Source organism: Lichenostomus cassidix, chromosome 1 (assembly GCF_008360975.1).
Source record: "Lichenostomus cassidix isolate B80296 chromosome 1, HeHo_3.0, whole genome shotgun sequence".
Classification (NCBI taxonomy): Eukaryota; Metazoa; Chordata; class Aves; order Passeriformes; family Meliphagidae; genus Lichenostomus; species Lichenostomus cassidix.
Genome location: NC_139479.1, coordinates 30405003 through 30431786, shown reverse-complemented (window position 1 = coordinate 30431786; position 26784 = coordinate 30405003). Strand labels below are relative to the sequence as shown.

General features: G+C 37.2%; 1 protein-coding gene across 1 annotated transcript; it reads right to left on the bottom strand.

Annotated features, from left to right (window-relative positions):
- Positions 1-312: 312 nt before the first annotated feature.
- TSGA10 (testis specific 10) lies at positions 313-24870 on the bottom strand. Its single transcript, XM_085049427.1, is given in 16 exon segments — positions 313-402; positions 4199-4307; positions 4645-4841; positions 5416-5426; positions 9066-9205; positions 10805-10869; positions 11396-11433; positions 11436-11557; positions 11747-11802; positions 12679-12738; positions 12740-12800; positions 13809-13947; positions 16348-16443; positions 16631-16799; positions 17145-17300; positions 24601-24870. Coding segments are annotated over 16 exon segments (1779 nt in total).
- Between the last annotated feature and the right edge of the window lie 1914 nt (positions 24871-26784).

The window sequence follows — 26784 nt, the reverse complement described above, 5'->3', positions numbered from 1 at the left end:
AGTCAGCTTATCACATAAAAATCATATAAAGGAATATATGTGCAAGTTTACACTGAACCAATTATTGTGATCAACATGCCTTTGCTTGCAAAAATAAACCAGAGACCTAAGCAATTCTTTTATGAAGACAGCAAAAAGGATGAATCTAGGTGTGGATTCTGAAAGCACTTTGAGGAAGCTTCCTAGTCTCTTTAACAGTCAATACAGATAATTTGATGGATTAGATTTTATTGTATAAAAATGCTATAAGACATTTGATGTGAAAGGCAATCACATCACTGTCACTGAGTCACATCACTGGACTCCTGTCACTTAAGAAACTCGGACAGAAAAGGTCTTTCCCACCAGGTCTGCAATACAAACTGCAGGACACATCATTTTCACTGTACTGGAGCAAGGAGTCTGGAACAACAGACACAGAGAAAGATGGAATAATAAGAAAAAGTTCCTGTCCAATTTACTTCTGATATCACATCCTCCATAGAATGAAAAGGTGCCTGTCTGCCTCATCTCCCATCACAGACTGCTGAAATAGCACCAGAACCCTGCAGAGAAGGAAGGGCATTAATAGTGATTCCAACACTACTATCTCATTATACTTCATGCATACTGCAGAGTCACACATTAGCTGTGGAATAAGCCTCTCCAGTTTCTAGTAATTGATTCTACAGTATGTTTTTCAATCCCTGGTAACTTGTCTTAAAGCAGTTGAAAAATGAGATTTCTCCTACTGGAGTTCTCTGTCTAGTAGTTTACTACTTAACAGGAACTTACACTTAGATCATATTTCATCAATTCCCCAAATACCTACTTTAAAAGTCTTTATTCTGAGATTCTGCTGATTATTACACCCAAATATTTGCAATAATATTCTTGCTTTTACTCTCAGACAATATTTTACATCATTTTTTTATTTCCATCTGGTCTCAATGACTTCTGAATCTTTGTAGAGTTAACTGAGAGGGGAATCATCATTCATAGATATTTCAGACATTTCTACTATTCCATCTTCTTCTTGATAGACACTCTAAGTTCTTGACATAATATTTATCAAGAACTTTAATATTGTGGACATTAAAGCAAATAGGCAAATCAAATGTAAATCACTTACATAAAGCAGACAATTCAGATTCAGATCTCTGCTCCATTTTAGGAGAGCCTTTTCCAACAGGCTGTTTTATTCATTACTGTATCACTACACTACACAAACCTGATAAATTCTTTCCATTTAAGCTTTTAAAATGTACCACAAACTGCCAATGTTTCAGTTATTATTGCACCTTTTTTAATGAAAACAAACCATTTAGCATAAACAAGTAACTAAGTAGTGTTCAAGGGCATTAAGCAACTGGTCTACTGGAAGGTTTGAACTAGATGGACTTCAACATCCCTTCCAGACCAAACCATTCTAGGATTCTTGGATTCCATAAGTCTGAAACAATCCTAGTTCTTCCCACCTAGCAAAAATAAAAGTATAACAAAGACTTGGATGAGGAAAAAAGTTATTAATTATAATAGTTATTATATATTAATTATATATCTTGAATTCTCAAAAATGGAAAACAATCAAGTGGAAGAAAAATTGAGTTCATTTCCATGCAAAAGCTACATTGATTTGATTGAGAAAAACTTAGCTTAAAACAGTCTGAAAATTTTAAGCAAACCTGGCTCACTTCATTTTTAGTCCTTAAACTCATTGTACCCTAGGAATGTGCAAAAGTCACATAAGGCCAACCAGGAGAAAAAACCCAAATCAAACCAAAACAATCAAGCAAAGATCCCCTACAAAACCAGAACAAAAAAGAAACATCACACAAGATAGGAATTTAATTGCTAATCTAGGTTGTAGAAGATCAGTCTTCATTTGTTACTTAGCCAGAAGTTTACTACTTAGAATGGAATTTTATCATCCTGAAAAGGGAGTAATGCAAATAGAAAAAGCACCATAATTGTTAGTATCAGTGTGGTGACTACATGGATTGTTTCCTCTTTTCTTTGTAAGTATCAAAAACAGAAGAAAGTGTTATGGTAATTAAAAGTAAATGAAACTGTTCCAAATGACACAGTGCTTCTTTCAACAAACTTAAGACCTACACTGTACTCAGATTATGGAGGAGTAGACACTGTTCTGTCAGAGGAATGAATATTCCCTGTACTTGCTATCAAGGATTGGCAGTAGCTACAAAATCATGTCTTGCACAGCTGTGCTTTCTTCCTAAGGGCACCAGAACCAGCTCACTGACCCGAGGAAACTTGTATCTTATTATTAGGACCTATTTTTAATACTTAGAAGAGCCTTTGATAGCATAGATTAATCAAGTGCCAAAGGTAATAATCTCAGTTAACAAATTAAACTTGGAAGTACATTATCATCTCAAAAGCAAGTAATGAACTGAGACTTTTACCCCCTCAACTGGCAAAATTTTTTTAATGCATGCTGCCATCAATCTATCAAAAAAGCACCATGCAACAAGCATGCAGCTACCAAATAGGAAACTAAGCTGAGACTGAAATGGTAGGGAGCAGTTCCATATTGTGGAAGCTCCATTCCACTAATTGTTAACAAGAAAGCTGGTCTTGCTCCTCCTCAGGCTTACAAGTACTTAAAGACATAGGAAAGTTTATGTTTCTTGTAAAAAGGTGGACATATATAGCATAAAAACTATTCTGAAAACTAGAAAAAAGACTGTATAGTTAAGAGCTTTTATATAAGAAAGATGAAAATATTTACATCTACATTGTACTTTGTACAAAACAGTGACAAGTTGATATTTTCTGTAGCATTATTTCTGTTTTAAGGATACAGCATTACTGTTTTAAGAATTTTTGACTACAGCATCCCAGTACAAGTAGCTGCTGTTGACTATATAGTTTGATACAATTCAATAAAACAAAATAAAAGAAGTATCATCAAACAATTGGGATCCTGAATCTTCTTGTAACTTTTCTTGCATGAATGTAATTCCATGGAATTCAGTTGATATTTCGACAAGAAATATCAGAGTTTGTGCTTTTATTTTTATTTCCCACACAGTGTTTGGAACTTAGTTTATTTACATAGTCTTGGTGTCTTTTAGAGTTTTCTTATCTTTGGAAAAAAAAATTTCTCTATTTCATGGATGTATTGAGGATAAAATATTACAGTTTTGGGTATTATTTTGGATGTGTAAAAGACAGAGCTAAAAGAAGCAGAGTGATGTGATTATAGCACAGGTCTGAGAATGAGGTGTCTCATTTAACTAGTAAATTGTTGATATTCTGTTCTCTCATAAGTAAGGATGAGGTGTCTGGAGAGGGCATCTCTGCTTCCTGGAAAGAAATTAAAGCTCCAAGCCAGCTTCTTAGAGCCAATCTATTTTTCTGGGACTGGCAAGGGAGAACCAGAAAATTGGCCATATAAGAAAAATTTTAACAATAAAGTCAGTATCATCGTAGTACATAATGGAAGCAACAGATGTGAGTAGGGATTGGTTTGGTTTTGTTGTTAGTTTAAAGGAGAGAGTATATGATATCCTTGTTATAACGCTGACTGGACTAGCCATGGTGACTTACCGCCTTGGTGCAGAACGAAATGATGCCTGAAATTAGGAAGTGAATGTGCCAGCATAAACTAATTTATGAAGCACGACAAGGACCATTTTCTGGGGCTGTGGCCAAATCACATGAAACAGTTCCTATGTCTCCTACATGTTGTTAAACTATATTCTTGCAAAATAAATTTTAAAAAATTTCATCATCCTGCCATTTGGGAACCATCCATAGCACTTCAAGCAGTACCTGGGGAATGGGGGTAGATACAATCTAAAATCATTCCAGAGAACTAGTAGACCATAAAGCACTTGTATAAAAAACTAGTCACCCGATCAAGACAGGCATCAGTATAAATGAGTGAAGAGAGATGAATATCTTCAGGAAAGTGACCCAGCTCATCCTAAACCAGGCTGTTCCAGAGGGTAGTAGTTTATCTGACTGTCTCATTCAGTTTGCTATACAGGGAACTTACACAACTAATTTAGACAGCATGTATAACAGCTGAACAGACTAAATTTACTGGCATGAATAGTGTCTGAACACACGGGAGATGTACAGCAGTGTAAACCCAAAATATGTTGCTTATCTGACTAATTAGTCTAAGTCTTAGTACTATACTGCATTTCACCCCAATTAGCTGCAGGAAGCACAATACAAAAACATGTACTTGCCTTTCAAAGCACTCAGTCCCCAGCTGTCTTTTGGTGATATCCAGTTCTGACTCTAGCTGAGCTGCTCTTTTTCTGAGGTGACTAAAAACTTGATTCTGCACAGCCCTGTGAAGTCCATACACATTAATTAGATAGCAACTGCAATCCTCCAAGCATGTAGCCAAATACAATTATCCAAAATTAAAAGGGCAGCTATACCATGCAATTGAGATTACGAACATTTTTTTGGAGCAAAATACAATACTGTGCAGAAAAGTCTATTAGGGTATAACTGAGGAATCAAAAGCAGGTTTTTGGTATCTTCTGCTATTAAGGTAGTCAAGCTCCATTGGCCATTTGAAAATGCAGATAGATTTAAATACACTTGGAATTTAAATACTCTATTTAAATACACTTGGAAGGAATGAGAAAAACTGAAATGCTCTCCTGGTCATTTACTGGCAGATTATTTTCTACTAAAGCAAGCTGCTCGTTAAGAAACTGAATTTCAGAGTCTTTTTCTTGTTTTGCTCTCTGTGACCAAAATTCATTCTCACAACTGGACACAAGCAAAGATTTCAGGTTTTTCATAGATGTTCTTTCACTTCCCAGTTGTTTTCTCAGCAGCTCTGATTCAGAATAGTATGACTCATACTTGCTCTGCAGATAAACAAAGATTTTAAAGTTTCAGATGTAAGTCCATTGAGCTTATTGGCATTCTATTGGGGTAACCTTAAAAAAAAAAAGGATAAAAATAAAAAAGGAAGTCTAGGATCAATGACAAAATTTGCTTTCACTCCAAGATGGATGATTAGTGTTATATTTTCCCAGTCAAAATCCTTTGTCAGATTTATAAACTCATCCAATTTATATATATTAATATAAATGTACTTGATACAAATGATGAAATACTATGAAATATATGGATCAATGGATTCTGTAGATAGAATCATCAAAGAAGAGGAAAAATGTTTCACATTTTGTTGAGGCAAGAAACTATTGGTTAACTGTTTGCATGCAGGAAATAACACCTGGTACAAAAAACCAGTATCAGCTTCACCAGCAGAGTGAGATTACACCTATTTTACTTACAGGAACATCAAGAATAAACTGGGGGAAAAGGAAAAATGAATAAAATCTAAAGATATTATGTATCCATATACCTTGGAGGAACCTAAAAAAGAGCACCCATAAAACCTAGTATAGTCCACTGCAAAGGGGACAATTGACATACCTGAGACATAGCTACAACACACATTAAAAAAAAATTCTGAGACTGAGAAACAGGAAAATCAGTAGTAGGTCAGCTACAGAGACAAAGAAAACTGCTTATTTTAATCTCAGCATAAGTAAACTAGATGCTATTTTCCCTTCATCTCTTCATGTATGCATTTTAGTCTGTCTAACTGAGTCTGGTTGGGGTGCTGCAACACTTTTATCTGTATTTTACTCAAGCCTAGTTTACATTAAGCACAATAATGCTCAGGCAAAGGTCATGGGAAATCTATGAACTGAGACATCTTAACAAACACTCCACCTCTCCAGCAGATTCTTCAGAAATTTCAGAAGATAACCATATGTGTGTTCAAAGGAGGAAGATACTGGAAGAATGCAGATTGTAGGCCAACAGAGGGGGGAAAGGAGAGAAGAAAGAAAAAAGCATTTTAAGTTTATCAAAGCAAAAGTTGATTTTTTTTTTTCTTTTACCAAACTAAACTGAAATGTTTCTCCATTCTGAAAGATCCCATTTTCTATGGACTGTCACTCAAAAATCTAGTTCCCTTGCAGAGAAACAACTTTGATATTCTACATTTGTATTTCAGAACAAAAGAATACTGAAAACTGTAGACAGCATTAGAAATAGGAAAATAAACAGTATTAGATATATTGAAGGAACAATATTATTCAGAATCTGGTTCAGTTTCCACTTCTGAATATAAATATGCTGCAATCTAGTAATGCAGATTCTGCACTGGAATACTGTGTAAAGCAAGAGCCTTATCTGAAGGTTATACACAGCTGATGAAAGACTACTGGTTGAAAGATATTAAAAAAAAAAAAATTAGTGAAAATTTCCCAGCTTCTGACTTTCCTCCAACTCTCCAACTGCATTTCTGTATTTTTCTTTGCCAAAACTGTTGCTGTTCTCCACAGTCCCAGCAATCCCCTTCACAGAAGGATCCAGGGAGGCTTATTCTCATAAAAGTTTCAGATAAATGTCATATGCTGGAACTCTTCCCTATCAAGAGAATCATAGAGGATTTCACAAGTATACAAAAGACATCATACACATTTGGCTGGAATGCATAACCAACTGTCAAACAGCAACTTTGCCCATGGTGCATGCAAAAGGCATAAAGGTTTAAAGAGACTGCTGGAAGCCTGTAAAGAACAAGAAATTATCTCAGTTGCAGCAGAGGATGGACAGGTCAGTGATAGAATCATACTGAAAGTACCTGAATAATTTGAGTGTGTATGAACAACTTTTCAAAGTTTATCCAAACTGAATTCTAAAAACTTTATGTATCACACATTAATTTTGTAGTTTTTGTAAAAATCGAGGTAATCAAAAACTGATTTTTAAGGGAAATAAAGAAAAGAGCATTGATATCGATACTTCCTAATACTGTCAATCATTTTGAAGTCTCTGTCAATTGCTAATAAACAACTACATTGCTAATAAACAACTACAGCGATTCTGCTTACCTAGTGACTAGATGTAAATCCAAGATATCTTTCTTGAAAACAACAGTAATTTTCAGCCCTGGCTTTTGAATATTCATAGTAAAGCCCTGAAAAGCAGTGAAGTCGTGCCCTTTTCAAAGACCTTTGAAGGTCTTTGAGGAGTAAGCCCTTGAGAAATGCCAAATTAAACATTTTAAAAATTGAAAAAAATATCATTCATGATCCTAAAGTATATTTGGATCCCTTAAGTATAATATTAACATAAACTTATTTTTCTAATATATTTCACATACCCTTACTACTTTCTCTGCTGTGGAAATTAAATGCTAATTTAATCGTTCTTGATTATATCTAGCTTAATGCAAAGTTCTTGTGCAGATGTGACATTTGCAAGTACAGAGACTCTCTCTCAATGTATGTTTTGAGGCTCTCCACCCATTTTCCCAAGAGAATTGTTAGAGGTAGGAGAGTTCTATGCTGCTTCTGTGGTTAAATGCTACAGTAAAGTAGTATCAAACTCCAATAAAAAAAAGAATTAAAACTGCTTCCAAAATCCTACAAAATATCTCTATGTAATTGTGGCAAATTTTAAGAAGCTGCAGTAATTTATTCTACAATAAACTTTAAAGTTATTTCTTTAAATAACTCCTGTATATAAAAACTAGAAGAGTTCTTGCTTCTGACAGCAAAATTAGCTACTGACATTTTAAACTGTAGTCCTAAAACTCTACTCCTTCTGCAGAGTTAATAACGTTGAAAAGTCTGCCATGGACCGCATTTTATTTTCAAATGAGATCCTCTTATTTTAACAATAAAATTTGGTTTTGTATGTAGATGATCTGTGAATGCTGAGATTCTGTCAGTCATATTTATACTGCTGTCACCTATAAATTCAGGCATGACTAAGAGATGAAAGAGTCACATTAAAGAGGAGTCACAAGCCAGCAGCAGCAGGTCTGACTTAAAGCATTAAGAATTTGGTACATTTAAAATTAACATAACCTAGGTTTTTCCTTTTTGAAAAATGCCTGTACTGTGCCCAGTGATACTTATATTCCTGGTCAGTCACTTTCAACTCCTTAATTTTCAGTGGGTGGCACAATGAGTGTGGGAGGTTAACAGTGCAAAGTGAGAGGTAAGGCACTGCAATTTGCTCAAAGGATTTATGAGAAATGACATCCAAAGAGATTATGGTATGGGAGAGCATCACATTAATTCTAGCTCTGTCTCACCTAAAAAAAAGCACAAGGAACACAAAGCACTGCTGAGCACATTAAGATTTTTGAATACAAACTTCTGTGTTTTAGATATGCACCTTGCATGTAACTGTATGAACCAGAATATGACATTTGGAATTCTGACCCCATATGTTGACATCCTGTTCATGAAGAGGCCTTTTTATTCCTATACTCATACTCAATAGCAGGCGTTTGGGAAGGAATTAGAAGGATGAAATGTCTGCCAGTTTCAGGCTTGTTGGACAAACTAGAACCATGTACCAGTTTTGTTACATCTTGAAAGAATGTCAAAATCTGCCACACCATCCTCCTCTGCTGTTTTGTTATTGCTATGTTCTCATCTACTTTCTGAACAGCAGCAGTTTGGTTCCTCTGGAATATCTAATGTTCTTGAGTAGCCCTCAGCAGCTCATGTGATATTCAGGAAGCAGAAATGATCTGCAACAAAAACTGTAAAAGCCCCAAACCGTGTCTATATTTCCAAAAACAAGCTGCAAATTTCTCTTCAAGTTGTTCAGGTTTTCAAGTTGGAAGAGGCTCTTTGGGTCATCGAAAGCAGTGGAAAGAAGGCTGAGAAGCTCAAAGCAAGAAGAGCAGAGACAGGAACATGACAGGTGACCAAGTGCTCAATAGGTTTCAGGTATGCTGTGGAGCTGTGTGTGACTTAATGCCTTCAGTAATTCCAAACATGAGAGCATTTAATTTTTTTTGTTTTCTTTGAAATTTGCTATAATTTTTTAAAGATTTTTTTCCCAAGTGTGACTAATGCAATGCTAATCATATTATTATATGAAGTCAAAATCCATACCATTCTTTGTGGAAAATCTCCCTAAAACAGAAGAAGTGGCATTACACATAATTTTAAAATACTACCAGACCATTTCAAGGGTGAACTATGGAAAGAACAATTTCAACTCACTTACTCCATCTGTGTTTCAAGTGACTCTTTTCCCTTTCCAACTGTGGCTCTCAGACTCTGCACTGATCAATGCCAGTCTAACAGAGGAAAAGCCTGCTTCTGCTTGATGGCATTTTGCTTCCCAGCTTTCTCCTTGTTCATGGGCTTTGTGGTAATTCTCCAAGAGCATGGAGTTCTCTCTCCTAATACATAAATCTTGTTTATTTAATAATTTCTAATAAGCTGCACAAAATAGGGATATCTAAAGATCTACAGATATGGTATTGGATATTCTCTTTCCACTGAAAATTTTGCCATTTAACCAAAACATCGAGAGACTTCTTAAGAACCAGAGTTTTGTTCAAGATGACTACATTTGAATGAGCAAGACATCTGTTTAGAATGGCTAGGTTTGTGAATTTGTGAAAAGTACTTTTTTTTACTTATAAATAATGCTAAATCTTCTTAGAAAGAAGACAAATGTCCATAAAGGAATGTAAAGGAAGAAGACCAATACAGATGGTTTATTTAGCAGCTAGATTGTCATAATGAAACAGCCTATCCCATTTAACAAGCAGAGCTCAGTCGGTTCCATCTTTTTTTACATCAGAGTTTTTTAAAAGCCTATATTTTAAAAAGCAGAAGACAGATAAAATTAAGTAATTTAATTATTAATTAATTGCTTATTTCCTAATTAATTAAGTGGTTATCTCCCAATCAGGAGAAATAAAGCAACAAGTATTAGAACAGATACAGGATTTCCGAGAACTACTGCTTGAGAAAGAGAACAGAAAAAGGAAAAAACGAGCAGAAATACTGTCTTGAGCTGCACAGTTCAGGAACTTCTGTGCAAAATTACTAGGAGAACTCAACTGCAAGAACTGGGGGAAGGTGTGTGGTGGGGGTGGTGCTGTGAGGAAGACTCTATAGAGAAACCTATTCCTGTTGCAAAAAGGCTATGAGTTGCTGAGACAGGTGTTCTGGAAATCTGTGAACTTTTCCAGTAAACCCAAGTGAAGAAATGATAATACTTTAAATACTTGGAGTATCACCTCAATTAATTGAAGAGCCTAGAGGAATCAATACATATTCTAGAGGCAATCCTATTAAAAAGTACTTCATGTTGTGAGATGAAGGTTTTTCATTTCCAACTGCTTCTGCAAGCATCCAGGTATTGCAAAGAAATCTGTGAAGTTTTCCAAAGTAGCTGGGAGCAACAGGAAGCTGCGTTTTGTACCAGCAGATACCATCATTATTAACCGTGATTCCAAGAGAAGGTGAAGAATAGTGATTCCCTGGTGAACCTTTGGCAGTCAAAGCCACTGCCAACCTCACCCTTTCTAGGAGGGCACCTAAGAGAAACAATTAGTATGTTTGGGAGAAAAGTTATTTAGAATACAAGTGGTATCACCTAAATTTTGATCTCACCTAAAAATTAAGCGCCTGATCTAAGGTCATTAGCTATACTGCCTCTATAATGAAGTGAGAGAGGTAAAATTAATCACTTTAAAAACTGGGACGGGATGAATCTCCTGGAGCACTGTTCTTCACTTAAAAGGGAACCTTAATGATTTAAAACTTTTATATACCTAACATCAGGAGCAGTTCATTTGCCTCTTTAAAACTGAGTAGCACTTCTAGAGGAAGACAAAGTCAAGTGAGCAGTAGAGTAAGTGCACAGATTAAGTACCAGAAAACCTAAATGAAGGCAAGAAGCTGAAGAAAAGAAGAAAACCCAGAACACTACATTGATGAACTCCTACAGGTATTAAGCTAAATTTCTAGGGGCTTGGAAAACATACCAGTGCAGGAATATTGTGTGTGCATGAGATGACACTTGAAATATTTTAACTACTTTCACTAGGAACTGCACAGACATAAAAAATACAGTAGATAATGTAAGGTTGTATTATGACCCACTATTTCAAGTATCTTTTATCCAAAAGCTGCTCTTGAAGAAACAGAAATACAATCCTTTTAATAATAAAGTTTAGAACCTCATTAAATTGTGTACTGCATTAAATTATTATAAAATCAAAGTAATAAACTTTTAAGTTCTCTAGGCCAGTCAGAGCACACTATAAGAAATACTTGCTGCTTCCTTTATAGTACTTTTCCATATAAGTGATATAGCTGCCTCCTTTTTATTTTAAGATCAGGGAAAAAAACCACTTATTAGCTGTTTCTCAAGACAAATATCCAAACCATTGCAAAAGAATAGCTAGTCCTCTTTACACAAGTGAGCTGAACAGTAAGGGGAAAATCTGAGTTTGAAACCTAAACTTAAAAACTAGTCTTGGATTTACTTCAGATGAGGACCCACCAATTCTCTGTGCTATTTGAAAAACACACCCCTTTTTCTTTCTAGTCAAGGGGTCTCTCTACAAATATACCTGAATTTCTTGCTTAATAGTAGAAAGATGGTCTTTTTGTTCTCCTGAGCTAATGATTCTCTGTTCTTGTTGGTCTGTGTGAGTTCTTTGCCAGTTTCTTGCGGCTGTTGATGCAAACTGGTGATACCCTTCTCATGGAGGGAGACTTCTTCAGCAGATTTTCTAAGCAGCAAATAAAAAATTATTCAGGTATGACAATACTGCCCAACCAAATATAAATTAAAGGTTTTCCAGTATTTTTCAAGTCATGAAACAAAGGTGTAATGCATTAGCACATGCTATCATTCCATTTTTTATTTAAAGCTATAAATTAATCAAAATTTTACAATTATCTTGAATTTTCATCCCTACTTTGTGGAATGCTACAACTCTGAAATCAAGATCTTGAAATCTGAAATTATTTTCTCCTTGAAAAGAAATGCAAAATTAAAATAAATCTCTCACCACTCCTGAGTATAAATGTGAAAAAACTGAAAAATATTATATTTATTTCTATTCAGCTAGCTGAATAAAATAGCTATTTAATACAAAATGGACTGTGATTTTCCCAAGTTTCATTATGTACTGCTTAGAGATTAATGTTCTTTTTTTTTTAATTTGGCAAATAAAGGAACAAATGTTACCTCTTTGCATAATATAATAATTTAAATTAATTTTTGAATTCTTTGTTTCTAAATATAGCATTTGGCTCAAAGTCACAAACCTAAATAATGTCTTCTTCCTATTAGGTAAGTTAACACAGTTCTTCTACAATCAATAAACTACTAGTCTGGTAGTTTTTAATCGATAAAAAAATAACTCTAGCACAAAGTATATTATTTTACTCCCTTGTCTTTGGACACATATATTAAGAGAAGCATAGGATTAGAAAATGTCTTTTACTGGAGACACAAGAGAGGTGAGAGACAGCCATCTCTTCTCTAAAACAGACACAATTTTACAAGTTCCATCATCATTATTTTATGGCTCTGAGAGGTGCTACCACTGCCTTAGAGGATCACAAATATAACCAATGTGCTCAGACACTGCACACTGCTAGCAGCACACACTGACAGCATGTGTTGTCACTGAAACTTACACTTGCCAGAGCTCTGTCACATAATTTTAAAATGCAAAAACCTTTCAATAATGAAAGAAAACCAGAGTTTTGCACTTGTTAAAACTTTCAAAAGTATATTTATTTGCATTAAATGCCTTTTATTTCAACCCATAACAAAAAAAAGAAGCATGCAGAATATAAAAATTAGTCTATTGAATTTTATTATAAAAATTGGATCTGTCACTCTCCAGTTTTTTTCATCTAAAAACGTAATTTACTCTTGCCTAAGTTGCATTTCAAGATTATTTCTTAACAAGTCTTCACTGGGTCTCTGAAAGACTCATTTCTGTCTTTTCATTCAATGAAGTGGAAAAGCAGAAGCATTAAACAGGAAAATTCAGACACTGATATATTGATTTTTTTCTTTTGGAAAGGTCACTAAAATTGCAAAAGATGGGGAAAACTGAGATTCTTCTGATTATTTTAGACTATTTGGCATATTTTATTAATGTTAACTTCAATCTCAGTATATTAAATTCTGAATATTTCTGTTAAGGATTGTAGAAAAGTAAGAAGCATTCTTTGCAACAGGAGGTTGTAAAAAGGTCACAAAAATAATTAAAATAAAAGTCACCCATTGGGATGCCTGACCTGTTCCAAGTTATAACCAAGTTGTCTGTTAAAATGTAGTAATACTAATGATTCTCACACTGTTCACGAAACTGAAAAGAATTATCAGCCTTGTTTGGGGGTGGACAGAAAAAGAGCTTTCAATAGCAGCATCTAGTTTCCAACAACTCAACAGTATTCATAAATATGACAATTTATTATAAAGCAGCACTCACTGACCTATGTTTTATTCCCTAAAGGCTTTGATCGAGTCTAGTCCTACTGTGCTTCTCAACATGGTTAGGAACTCCAGTTGAGCAGCAGACCATAAGCCCTATGCAAAGCCTCATTTTAGTTCCTCTCATTAAAAGGCACCAAGGCTAAGAAACGGATCTTTAAAACTAACGACATGACACTCACTAGTTTACTCATGTGTGCCTGTTTTTATTTTTAAAAAAAAATTAAAATGAAAAGAAAATTATTCATATGCAATTTATCAAAACCCATCAATCCCTGTAGTTTCTAACAGAAAGCTCCTAAGTTAAATGAATTTTATTTTTACACTGAAGATGGTTTCCAGCAGATCATCACATCAACAAGACAAGAACATTTACATATAAACAAGCAATGAGGAAAGCAATTTCATTTCAAAAAGAAGGATGGCTCATGAGCAGCTTTCATAAATTCCTTTCCCATTGAGCTAAAACCAGTGAACATAGGCTGATGTTACTAGTCAAATTAATGCAATTACATACTTTTATTTACCTAAGAGAAACATATTCAGCTTCCTGTCGACTCAGCTCAGTTTCAGAATCCAGTACTTTTCTTGTCAATCTTTTCATCCCAGTTTCCAGAAAATCAATGGTGTCTTTCATTAGTGCCACTTTGGACATCTGTTCTAACTGTTCACTATGGCACTATAAATATAATCAAACATTAACAGCTGAGAAAAAAAAGAGCTGATTTATACATAGAATTTATATTATTTCGATTTTTACTCTGTTTTTAGCACAAATCGTTTGCTGAAGAAGAAATGTCCAAGCATATCATTTACTCAAGGCCTGACTCAGTTTACTGAAGATAGTTGTCAAAAAGCTGAAATGTGATTTTCGTTTCTTTTGAAGGTAAATCAATTTCCTATCTTTCAGATCACTGAGAATATTTTCATTTATTCATGTGAATTTTCAGTTGGTAATTATGCCCAAGGGCAAAAATGTTTGTCATTGATCAGCATTAAAAGTTTTCAGTGCAAAATAACATGAAAGAAAACATTATTATGAGTGTATGAAGGGAGAACTCACAGTTTGGGACACAACATGACCAATAAAGGCTTTAGCCCTCTACTAAGTCACACACCTATGCCAAAAAGTGGGTAGAGAAATCACTGTAAAACACTTGAATAAAGCACTGTGTAACTGAGTTACCACCATGAAGCCTTCAGGTCTGTAGCTAGAACAAAGAACATATCCAAAGCTTCTTGCACAGACTCCAGCAAAGCTGATTTGAAATCTTTGGTTCAAAGAAACCTCTATCTTTTTATTAAAATGCTTATACTTAACATTGGAAGGACTGTCCTTTCTAAATTATTTTAAATGCCTCTCTTAAAGTACAAACTTTCTCACCTTATCCCTCTCCTCATTTACTGAATCTTTCAGTACTAATTTCTGAGTTACTATAATCAAAGATCAGACCTCTAAAGAGCAAGTCAGTAAGCCTCTGATATACAATAGCTTTCTCAATCCTAGTGCCATAAATTTCATGTTGATGTATTGCCTTCAAAGGGTACCAAAAGAACTGAAGAAATAAGATAATGTACCTAAAACAAGGCTCCCAATACTCACTACACATCATATGTAGGCGTGTGATTAAAGTTAATTTACTACTCAGAGCTATTTCAGCCTACAGTGTATTCTTCATATCAGATGCACTCAGTTTAATATTATAAACTGTGGTATTATATTTATAAGCTTGGTAGGATTTTAGAAGGCTGAGGGGGAAAGAGAAGATGAACCAGAATTTATAACATAAAGATCTAGAAGAAAGATATACTATAGAAATCAATGTTAATTTATTTAAAAATCAGGTTCTACCACGACTGTAAGTAAATTTAAGATTTATATTAATTTTATTAATGTTTTCATTTTCTGTTTTAGTGCCACATGTTAGCAAACACTTGCACACACAACTAAATTAAACCATATTAAATACAACTTGCCAGAACAGTGCAATTACATTTAGTTTTGAAGCATCAGGTCTTAGAAATACACAGTCATAAGATAATTCACATTTGAATGGACTCCACGTCTCTAAAGTCCCTCTCAAAGCAGGGCCAGCTCTGAGGTCAGGCTCCTCAGGGCTTTGTCCAGTCCAGTCTTGAAAATCTCCAAGGCTGGAGACAGCTCAAGTGCCCTCATGAGAAGCAAGTATTTCCTCATATTCAGCCTGAAACCTTGTGGTTTCAGAAGATGCCCATTGTTGCTCATTTTTCCACACAGCACTGCTGTAAAAAGCCTGTTTATGATTCTTGATGAGTACTGGCAGGTAGGACTTATGTCACTCTTAGGCCACTTCTACTCCAGGTGGAATAAGCCTATCTTAACCTGGATATAAGAACATTGTGGGTAACAGTGCCAAAAGCTTGGTAAGAGTCTTAAAATCGTAGAATCATAAAATGGTTTTAGTTGGAAGGGATCTTAAAGACCATCTAGTTCCATACCCCCTGCAATGGACAGAAACACTTTCCCTTATACCAGGTTGCTCAGTGCTCCATCCAGACTGGTCTTGAACAGCTCCAGGGATGGGGCATCCACAACTTCTCTGGGCAACCTGTTCCAGTGCCTCACTACCCTCACAGTCAAGAATTTCTAATTTGTATCTGACCTAAACCTGTCCTGTTTCAGTTTAAAGCCATTTCTCCTTGTCCTAACAACACACGTTCTTGTGAAAAGTCCCTCCCCAGCTCTCTTGGTCCCCTTTATGTACTGGAAGGTGCTAAAACATCTCCCCAAAGTCTTCCCTTCTCCAGGCTGAACAATCCCAACTCTCTCAGCCCATATTCATAGAAGAGGTGTGCTCCAGCCCTCTGATCATCCTCATGGCCTCCTCTGGACTTACTCCAACAGGTCCATGTCCTTATTACATTGGAGACCCTGGAGCTGGAAGCAGTCCTCCAGGTGGCTTTTTACTAGAGCAGCGTAGAGCGGAAATAATCTTGGTAAATAACATGCACTGCTCTCAGCCCGTCATTTCCTGCAGGATTAACCATGAACGTCGCCTGTATTGTATTTACAATTCCATAAGTAATTATTTTCCCTTAAATTATGCATAATAGTTTCCAGCTCTTCAATTCTCTGTTCCAAATGAGCCTTTTCATTAAAGGCAGTTTCTTGGGAAATTTGTATCAAATAACAGCAACAACAAAATCACATCTCGAACAAGTCTCAACTCAACACAGACTAGTAAAGCAATTAATTCTCAAGATCAGAATGGAAATCCTTAGCAACTTTAATTACACTGCTAAGTAGTTTTCATGTTTAAATAACCTGTGGGGTGGGGCTGAGGTGGGATGGAACACAATCAGACCTGTAACTGCTCCCTGAGGCTATCACATTCTGTAGGCATCCTTTGGAAATCTGACAGTGCTGTATCCCTTTCTATCTCCACATGTCTTAATACAACCTGAGCTGTCACACTGCTTTTAGGAGTCCTGGGGCATTTCATAACTTCCTGACAAAATCAGGAAATCTCCTCCTGTGCCTATTTTTAAAAAACAGCAGCATGACAGAAACATGGAATAGATAATCAATATATCACTGTGGCCTGTGGTTGGTGACTTAGAGGATCACTGGAACTCTGTAATATCGAAGATGAAGTAATCATTTGTGCACACATTCTTTGATTCAGGAACGCATTTTTAACTCAAGACAGAACTTACAAGCTTGTATTGAACCAACAGATTCAAATCACAGAATTTCCATTACTTTTTTTTCTATTTTTAAACAAATACTTGGCATTCTTTTTTTATTCAAAACCAATAAGAGAAGTTTTTTTTACGTATCATCTTGCTATTTCAATTAATCATACAAATATAAATAAAACTACCTGTTCATAAAGATTGGCAATTTTGTCTCTCTCAGCTATTGAAACTTTGAAGTTACCCTGAATTTCTGCCACATGATGCTTATGTATTTTCAGTGTTGACTCAAGTTATTCACGTTCTCTCAATATTTTCAAGACTTCTGGATTAGAAATCACTTCCTTAAAGAATATGGTTATTTAAGGTTAAAGTATAGAAACAAAACTTGAAATGCATTCTTATTATATCCAGTTTGAAAACTTCTATTATTGGCCCATTCCCATCTTATGCATCCTTCTGTTCACAATCGCTTAGTTTTTCTTCCTGGTAGTTATAGCTTCAGTAGTTAAACATGGGCAACTAAACTGATCAGAGGGCTGGAGCACCTCTCCTATGAAGACAGGCTGAGAAATTTGGAGTTGTTCAAACCTGGAGAAGAAACAGGTTGGGGAAGACCTTCCAGTACCAAAAGGGTGCTTGCAAGAAGGCAGGAGAAGGACTTTTCACAAGGGCATGCAGTGACAGGACAAGGGGGAATGACCTTAAGCTGAAGGAGGAAAGGTTTAGATTAGATATTAGGAATAAACTCTTGACTGTGAGGATGGTGAGGCCCTGGAACAGGTAGCCCAAATAGGCTGTGGATGTTCCATCCATGGAAGTGTTTAATATCAGCTCGATGGAGCTCTGAGCAACCTGGCCTAGTGGAAGGTGTCCCTGTCCATGCTGGGGGGTTGGAACTAGATGGTCTTTAAGGTCCCTTCCAACTCAAACTCTTCTATGACCCTATGATTTCCTTGAGCCAGGAGTTCTGTGGGACAGAAGCCAAGCAGCTATGATGGACATACTGACTTCTGGCTCAGTACCAGCAGAACAGCTTACCTAAATAACTTTGGAGCAAGCATGCAGTCTCTGCACTTTTATTTCCTTTACTCTTGCTTTCCAAATCATCATAGTATCTGTTGTCCCTACAGGTGTATATGACTGAAATTATAGAGGCAAAACAAAATGAGAGGTTAGAAATAATCCTAAAAATAATTTTTAAAAGATGCATTGTAAAATCTTATACAAAATTATCAGTAAACTCCTTTTCCCATTAATTCTGATATAAATATTTATGACCACTGCCTTAATAGAAATTTTAATTATTTCTCTACTTGGTTTCACTTTGGCAGGTTTTAAAATTACTCTTATCTATGAAAATTCAACTTTCAGTATCAGGTTTATGATGTAGAGCACAGTTTCTCAATTAACACTACCAAAGTCAGGGAAAGGTGCTTATATTTCTTCTTGATTTTAAGTACAAATGAACACTGAGTGACCAGTTGCTGCTACACCTTTTTAGCATGTTGGGTGGAGGGAGTTAAGCCAAGCTGTTCCTCAAGTGACACAACACTCTCTCCACACCTTGGCAGATAAAAAGATGACTTCCTCAAATAATAGTTAAATTCTTCATAGTTATTTGGGGATGGAAACAGGGGGTGGGTCAGCATCATAAATTGGCACAATCAGACATGTGCAATACCACTGCCCATTGTTGTTTTGAGTGAAATTCACTTAAAGAATTCTTCTAAAGCACCTTTAACTCAAACCTCCCTGGCCCACAATGGAGCATAGGCCTTGCCTGATTAATGCAAAACCCTCAGTAAAAGGCAGGGAAAAGGGCAGCATGAGCAATGCTTACAGGTCAGAAGATTTCAGAGACAAAGCCAAGCAGCCAAGTCTTGTCAATCCAGCCCCAGGAGAGAGATGAATATTCTGAAACTGCCACAGCTGATCAGCTGGGACTGACAGTGAACTCAGGGAGCTCAGTTGAGCACCTCTACTCTAATTAGGTTCATCTCTTCCAGAAACTAATATCCAAAGAGACACTTTTACAGATGAAAACACCAGCAATTGCAACACAATCTCTCTGGCCTGACAAGAACATAACGAGTGTTAGATAAGACTGAGTTAATCTTGTGAAAATAGCTTCCTTTAATTAAACCATATCTTCTATCCAAAACCCATCTAATTTACATATCTATTTGTAAGACTATGTGCCAGTTGTATCATCCAGAATAAATATTACCCTTAGCACTACCCTTGCTTTTTGACAGTGTCAAACATTATCTTCACACATATGATAAAAACTCAATCTGAACTCATTCTTGATTTTTAATGCCAGGACTAACATACTACTGGTTTACAAACACTGTGAAATTAAAATATCAAGAGTATTATGAGGCTAATTATGCTTTTCTTTATTCCACCAACAAAATCATTTAAGAGGAATAACTTCTTAAGTTTTCTTATAGGAGTTCTTATTTACAGTACCTCTGGCTGCACATATCTTCTTGGAGTAGCACCGACAGGGACAAGAGAACTGGTGCCTTTGAAGAAAGGGAAAAGAGGCCATGTGAATCCTGTGTCTCCTATTGCCTGCTCATGGCAAGGATATAGACAGCTTTTGAAAGAGGCTGCTTTAGGTAGTCCCAAAGTCAAGCTGAGAAACCAGACAAAACATCCTCTCTTCCTGCTAGCCACTAGCACAGGTTTCACATTCCAGAGACAGCACAGGGTGAATGATGAGGTTTTTTGGCAAGCAGCCACTATTAAGCACTCATGGATACAGCTCACCTTTTCAGATATTAGGAGTGAGTAACACATCTGAAATATGATCCCCAACTAAAGCCAGAAAAGAAATTGGAAGATTTTAACTTCCAGAGACAGAGCAAGAGAAACAAGTAGTTTTCTTTTCCCTCTCCCTATCCTGAATTTCTTGTAAATCTCACTTTCAGATTTTAGCATGGTGGAAGAGGAGACTTGGCATTATCATGTTTATCTCCAAAAGAGATGTGAAAAGAGCATTTCATGTTTTCACAACTTTAACAAAATTATTCTTTATTAAAATTCATTTTAGGAGTGAAATTATAAATTTTTAATTGGTTTTGTTCTCTTATGTCTAAGATATCCTCTAAGGGACATATGGTGAGTTATCATGTATATCTTAATGCTGGTTTATGTTGTGCAGAGCAGTTGCATTGCTTTTTGTTTACCAAACGATGCTTTGTTGATCAAAGAAGAAATTAATTTCATACATGGGATTGTTTTCAAAAGTAAAAATAGTAATTGCTGTATTTTACAGATATGTGATTTATACAATAGTAGGTGGGACATAAAACATTTTAAACGTCCAATCCAGAAGAGATAAATAAATCATGGTGTGCATTTACTAATTCATACTTTTTGCTTATTGCCAGAATATTTCTAATTATCTTGCTGGATTTGTCTTCAACAATAGGAAGGCATTTATTTTTGCATATGTATTTTATCCTTCAGCTTATCAGAAACAGACCCATGGCATTTTTATGTGTCCGCTTAGTATTCTGCACACTTTACATTTTTTGGGAATTATGGTTTTAACTATGAAAACAGTTTTCAACTAGAAAAACACAGAGTGCAACAGTTCAGAGTAGGTTTTCAGGGACACCCTGTGGCAAAATGATGCATTGCAAATGTTCAAGAGTCAAGTGCCAAAGTGGGAACAAATGGCCCCAGATTTTCTTTGGGTTTTAGTAACATCAGATGTCTCACAAGGTGCATTTCCATACCTCTGACCAGTGCTAGAGTACACGGGTTCACTTTTGCATTTTGTCAACTGCCTTCAAAGTTGATTTTCAGCATATTTTCATGGACAAAGTGCACATGCTTTTTACCTTGTGCATTACAGAAAAGCTCATCCCAGTGAAAAATTATCACCAGTCAAAGTTATGCCCATTTCAAATCACTTTAAATGATTCCCAACTGGGTTGTTTGGTTTGGGGGTTTTTTGTTGTTGTTGTTGGTTGGTTGGTTGGTTGGTTTTTATTTGTTTGTTTGGTGGTGGGGTTTTTTTGTGTGTCAACATTCCAGGTGCTGCAGCACACATCACATCAAGTTCCTTTTGGAGTCTGTTTCTGTCACTAATCCCCCACCCATGTGGGGATGGTTTCTTACTTTTTACTTGCCCTACTACAGCCAGCTCTTTTAAGGCAGAATGGAAGACAAAAGCATGCAATGCACCTTTTAGAGATACACATCCATGAAGAAGAGAAACCCAGCACATATTTGCCCACAGGGATACTACTGTGGATGAAAAACTTCAGCTAGCACTGAACATTGTCCCACAGAGTAAGCTCCAGCACAGACAATAGCTTTTGAAGAGTTATAGCTAAGGTCTGGTAGACTTTAAGAATGGCTTAAATTCAAATCTGAAGACAATCTGCTGCCAGCAATACATTTAGTCTTTGATCACTTCCAGCTTGCTAAAGAATTATGCCATCAGCATTTAGTTTCTGTATCTTCATGAGCACCATGGAGAGTTTCCGTGTATTTCACAAGCCTCTGCTTTTGTGTTAACTCCTTCAGTCTCCTTGTGAACTCATAAAAGCTTCTAGCATCCAGAATGTCCTGCTGTGAGGAACTGCACATCTGTCTTGCAATAGAAATCATCAATTTTATGCACTGTGCACCGGGCTCGTGTTGCCATGACCCTGTAAGTATTGCTGGCAATGCCCATAAGTACCTGAAGGGAAGGGGTTGGGAGGATGGAGTCAGGCTCCTCTTGGTGGTACCAAGGAACAGGGCAAGAGGCAATAGCCAGAAACTGATGCACAGGAAGCTCTACCCGAACATGAGGAAGACCTTGTTCACTGTGAGGGTAACTGAGCACTGGAACAGATTGCCCAGAGAAGGTGTGGAGTCTCCTCACTGGAGGTAGTCAAGAACCATCTGGACACAGTCCTGTGCCATGAGCTCTGGGATGACCCTGCTTGAGCAGGAGGTTGGACCAGCTGTCCCGCTATGGTCCCTGTTATCAATTTAGCCTCATTATCCAATCAGAGACGTAGATCTAATTAAAAAAATTTATTAATTAAAAGCAAGCGGATATCAGTCAAGTCAGCGCTGGACGGGCAGAGATTCAAGCATATTTCTATGCACCGCGCCTCGGGCCCGCAGAGGACTGAATTTTATAACCCTTTAGTACCCCACTCCCCCCGTATGTCTTGATTGGCGTCTCTTCATGAATCCTTGATTGGCTGTTGAGACGTCTTAGGCTGGTGTGCTCTGCGTTGGGTGATGGTTACTGGGCCTCCTGGGATGGTCTCTCCGTGGGGGTTGCACAGGGGGAGGTTTTTATGGACCCCTGAACCACATTCCTTTTGTATCTGCCTCATAGGGGCTGCACAGGGGGAGGTTTTTTATGGCCCCTGAGCCAAATTCCTTTGTATTTGCCTCATGGGGGTTGGGCAGGGTTCCTAACAAGATTCGTTTTTATAACAGCAAAAAAAAGAAAGAAAGAAAAAAGAAAAATAAAAGGAAAGGCAATTTTAAGACTTATCACCTTTTTCAAACAGTTCGTGAACTAAACTGATTGTAATTTATTACAATCCCCCCTCTCTCATGTTCATTTAGTTCACGAATTTGTCTGGATGATAATCTAGGCTCTGACAGTGATGACCAACTTGTTTATAAGTCATCTTCATCTTCGAGAGCCGAATCTTCATTAACTGGAATGTCCTTATACTGTATTGTAATAGGCAATAGATGTGCTGCTTCTAAACGGTTTTTAACAAGTGTAATTAAACGATTAAAAATGCAAGGTCCAAACGTTAGGGCTAGGATTAACATAATTAGGGGTCTAGCAATAGTGGATAGTAAGGTTGTTAACTAGGGAAAAGATTGGAACCAATTTTCATACCATGCTTGTGTGGCCTCTCTTTCTCGTTTACGCTTTTCTAGTCCTTTTCGTAGCTCTGCCATTGCATCTCGGGCTACTCTAGTATGGTCAGCATACACACAGCATTTTTCATTTAGAGCTACACACAATCCACCCTCATGTGCGAACAAAACCTCTAAACCCCTTCCGTGTTGTAATACAACTTCAGACAGAGATCTTAGAGAACTTTCTAACGCAGTAATAGAACTTTCGATTTTTACAAGGTCCTCATCAACTGCTGTTCTTAGTGTGGAAAACTCTTTTCCTTGTTGTACGAGGGAAGCTATACCAGTGCTAGCTCCAGTAGCTCCCAATGTTAATAAAGTGGCAATGGTTATAGCTGTGATCGGCTCTCTTTTTGTTATAGGGTGTTCTGGTATCATGTGATGATCCAGCACATATTTATTAGAGTGGTAAGTAAGTCGGGGAATAATCATGACTTGAATGCAATGATCCGTGGTTTTAAAAGCATTCGAGGGTATGCATGGGGTGACTCCAACACTGGCACAAACTCAATGTGCATTTTTTTGCGGGTAACAACCATTTAGCTGGTTGTTGATTGTTAGGATTTTCTACAATTTTACTGCACAGGCTTTGTTTTTCTTGTGGCACTCGACCGATGCAGGTGCCAGTTCTAGTTACTTGTGCTAAGGTGATTCTAGTTCTTATATTTAAATCACTTCTCCATTTACACTGGGTAGGATTGCTGTCATTGGTTTTAGTCTCTCTTCCATCAATAGCAATAGCTTCATAAAAGGGTGGTTTAGAGCTATAACAAAGCCAGCAATGTTCTGTTAAGTTAGGATTAGTAGCATTTAAAGCATAGTAGCTATTTTTTACTAATTTCCATAGATTATCTGAATCTGTGATGTTAGTTTCTGGTAGCATATTCCGTGGATTGATTGCTGTGTTTGGACTTATAGGTTGTGGGTCTGGAAGGACTATTTCTTTTTTTATGTAAAAGAGGCCTTTCGGATCGTGACTGAGACCATTTCCCGGTTCGTTAATGGGATTATTGCTTGGAATCCAAAGTCTAAACTCCCATTTTTTCCAATTATCCACCCTGGATCATCGGGTTGTTCTACATGTATATCTGCAAATTGACAAGGAACTCCCTTCTGTTCTTCTAAACCACTCTTGGCATATGGATCATAGGCAGAAGGTCCCTTGTTATATCTAGGTGGTTTGCACCCGTATGGTCTCCACCAGACTGTGATAAATTGATCTTTTCCGGCTCTTGGAGAATAAACTGAGTTTATAGTTTTACATCTGTACCATGCACAGTACGAATTTTGTTTGACGCACCAAATCTGGCCCCTCTTAGTGTCTGCTGGATTTGGATTAGGGCACATGTAAAAGGCTCTTGGTCCCACCCATCTTTTTGCTCGTGTTTCTGGGTTTTCACAGGGTGAGTAATCAACCATGTCACACGAGGTGACGGTGAAAACTGGGGCTTCTACCATAATGTGGGTTTGTATTACAGTAGATTTGTCTAACCTGCCTAGTGTCCACTTAAATGGTTGGTGTGGGTGGTGTGAGAGTGTCAAGGCTGCATTGCTACATGGCATGGAACAGGCTATTATCAGTAACACATAATATATTTGCAAGGCTTGAGTGGAGGATCTCACTGCCTTTGATATTTTAAACAATGTCAGATTATTCTCCAATTTGATTGGCAAACACCCCGGTTTACTCCATTTCGTGAAAAGGAAGTTCAGAGTCTTATTTCCAGGTTGCATTCTCACATTTGGTTTCTCACTTCTGCTTCGCTTGTCGACTGGGTTGCTTTCAGCCACAGGGGTATCTATCTTCTCAGCAGCAAGGATACACCTCTGTGAAGCACCTGTGCCGCTGCTTCCAGCGGTTCTGGTAACTAATCCAGTTTGTGTGTTTGACTGCTCCTTTCGAGCAGGGTAAGTGCGCAAGTTTGACTCTGCATTCGCTCTTAACAAGCTCGGCCACCATGGGTCTGGGTTTATCGGAGTGATAACAGTACAAGTCGGGGTGAATGCCATGGGCGAAGGTCTCTCACCATTCTTTAGACCCCTTTTCCAATCTGCCCATGATAGGTGCCAATTATAACATTTGCATTGTCTCAGCTCTTTCTGCTTTATAGCAAGGGAGACAAACCCCTGATGGGGGTCTCTCTTTTCTGCAATGGATCCATCACTTTTCATTACATACCTTGCAAACAAAGCACACAAAAGGATAACAATTACAATTAGTATCATAACATTTAACCACATAATCTTGTGCATATAGGCTAAGAGCATATCCAGATCTATAACTGTAAGCAGGCTTCTTTAAATGAATGTTGACAAGATTCATGTGAGTTATAGGAAGCTTATTGCTTCTTAAGCTTTAGCTTTAAGTCCTCAGGCCGTTGCGATGGGATGATCTGCCACGTCGGGTCTCGGGTGAACTTCTTCACATGGCTGGCGTGAGTCCACCCTTTCTCAGCAGTTCGTATGGCAGACTCTGTGGTGAGTAAGACAACATAAGGTCCCTCCCATTGAGGGGTTAGTGTGGATTCTTTCTATGATTTTATTAGTACCTCGTCTCTCACTTGAAGTTTGTGTATCGGTATCCAGAGGGGAGGTCTTTGAACTACCAAGCTCTTTTGTCGTAGTTTTTCTCTCCGTTTAAACAACTGATTAATATAAGCTTGTAAATGAGCATCAGAGATTTTAGGATGATCTGCAGGGATTTCTGCATCAAAGGGCATTCCATACAACATTTCAAATGGAGACGCTCCTACATCTGAGCGAGGCTGTGTCCTGATGTTTAATAAAGCTAGCGGTAAGCACTTTACCCAGCTCATTTTTGTTTCAAGCATTAATTTAGTTAATTGTTTTTTTATTTCTCCATTTATACGCTCTACCCTCCCCGAACTTTGTGGGTGCCAAGGTGTGTGATGTTCCTAACGGATTCCCAGTGCATCTGCAACTAATTTAGATACTTTAGAGACAAAATGTGGTCCTCTGTCTGAGTCTATAACTTTAATTAGCCCATACCTGGGAATTATGTGTTCCAATAAAGTTTTAGTAACAGTTTGTGCCGTGGCTCTAGTTGCAGGAATGGCCTCCACAAAGTGGGTTAGGTGGTCTACGATAACAAGCAAGTGCTTATATCGTCCCACTTGGGGTAAATCAGTAAAATCTACTTGCACATGTGAAAATGGACGATGAGCCAACTCCCTTCCTCCTGGGACTGCTTTTCTTAAATGCTGTTTGTTTACTTTTTGACAGGTTATACACTTCATAGTTATCTGTTTAGCTAGGTTGTACACCCCTAGACACATATATTTATTGGCAAAGTGGTCCACCAAGGCTTGTGTTCCCCAGTGTGTTTTCTCATGTAATTTCTTTAATACCCGAAGTGCCATGCTCTTGGGTAAGATCTCCCTCCCATCAGCCAGCATTCATTTCCCTTCTGGATTTTCAATTGCTCTCGTTTGTGTTAGTTTCTCTTTTTCTTTTATAGTAAATGTTAGTAATTTTGGCACAACATATTCTATGTCTCTACAGTAAGGGTTGTAGGCAAGTTTCTCATGATCTTCAGTATCTGTATTACACGCATAGCAGTAGTTTCTGTAAGGATTGTAGCAGCTACACACAAATGCATCCATTGGGTCTAATTCCTTTAGACAGGAATAACAGGGTTCACTTTTGGGATCTTGTTTGCAGCTCTCACAACTTAACCGGGGATGTCTCCAGGGGTCACCAGGCTTACTCACAATTCTTATATTTAGTAGAGCTGCACGTTTGGCTTCCTGGTCGGCTATGTTATTACCCCGGATAGTTTTACTAATCCTCTTTTGGTGCCCTTTTATATGTACCACAGCCAATCGCTCTGGTTTCCTGGCTGTTTTTAGGATCTCTTTAATTAGCTGTTCATGGATTAGTTCTTTTCTCCGAGATGTAATCAAG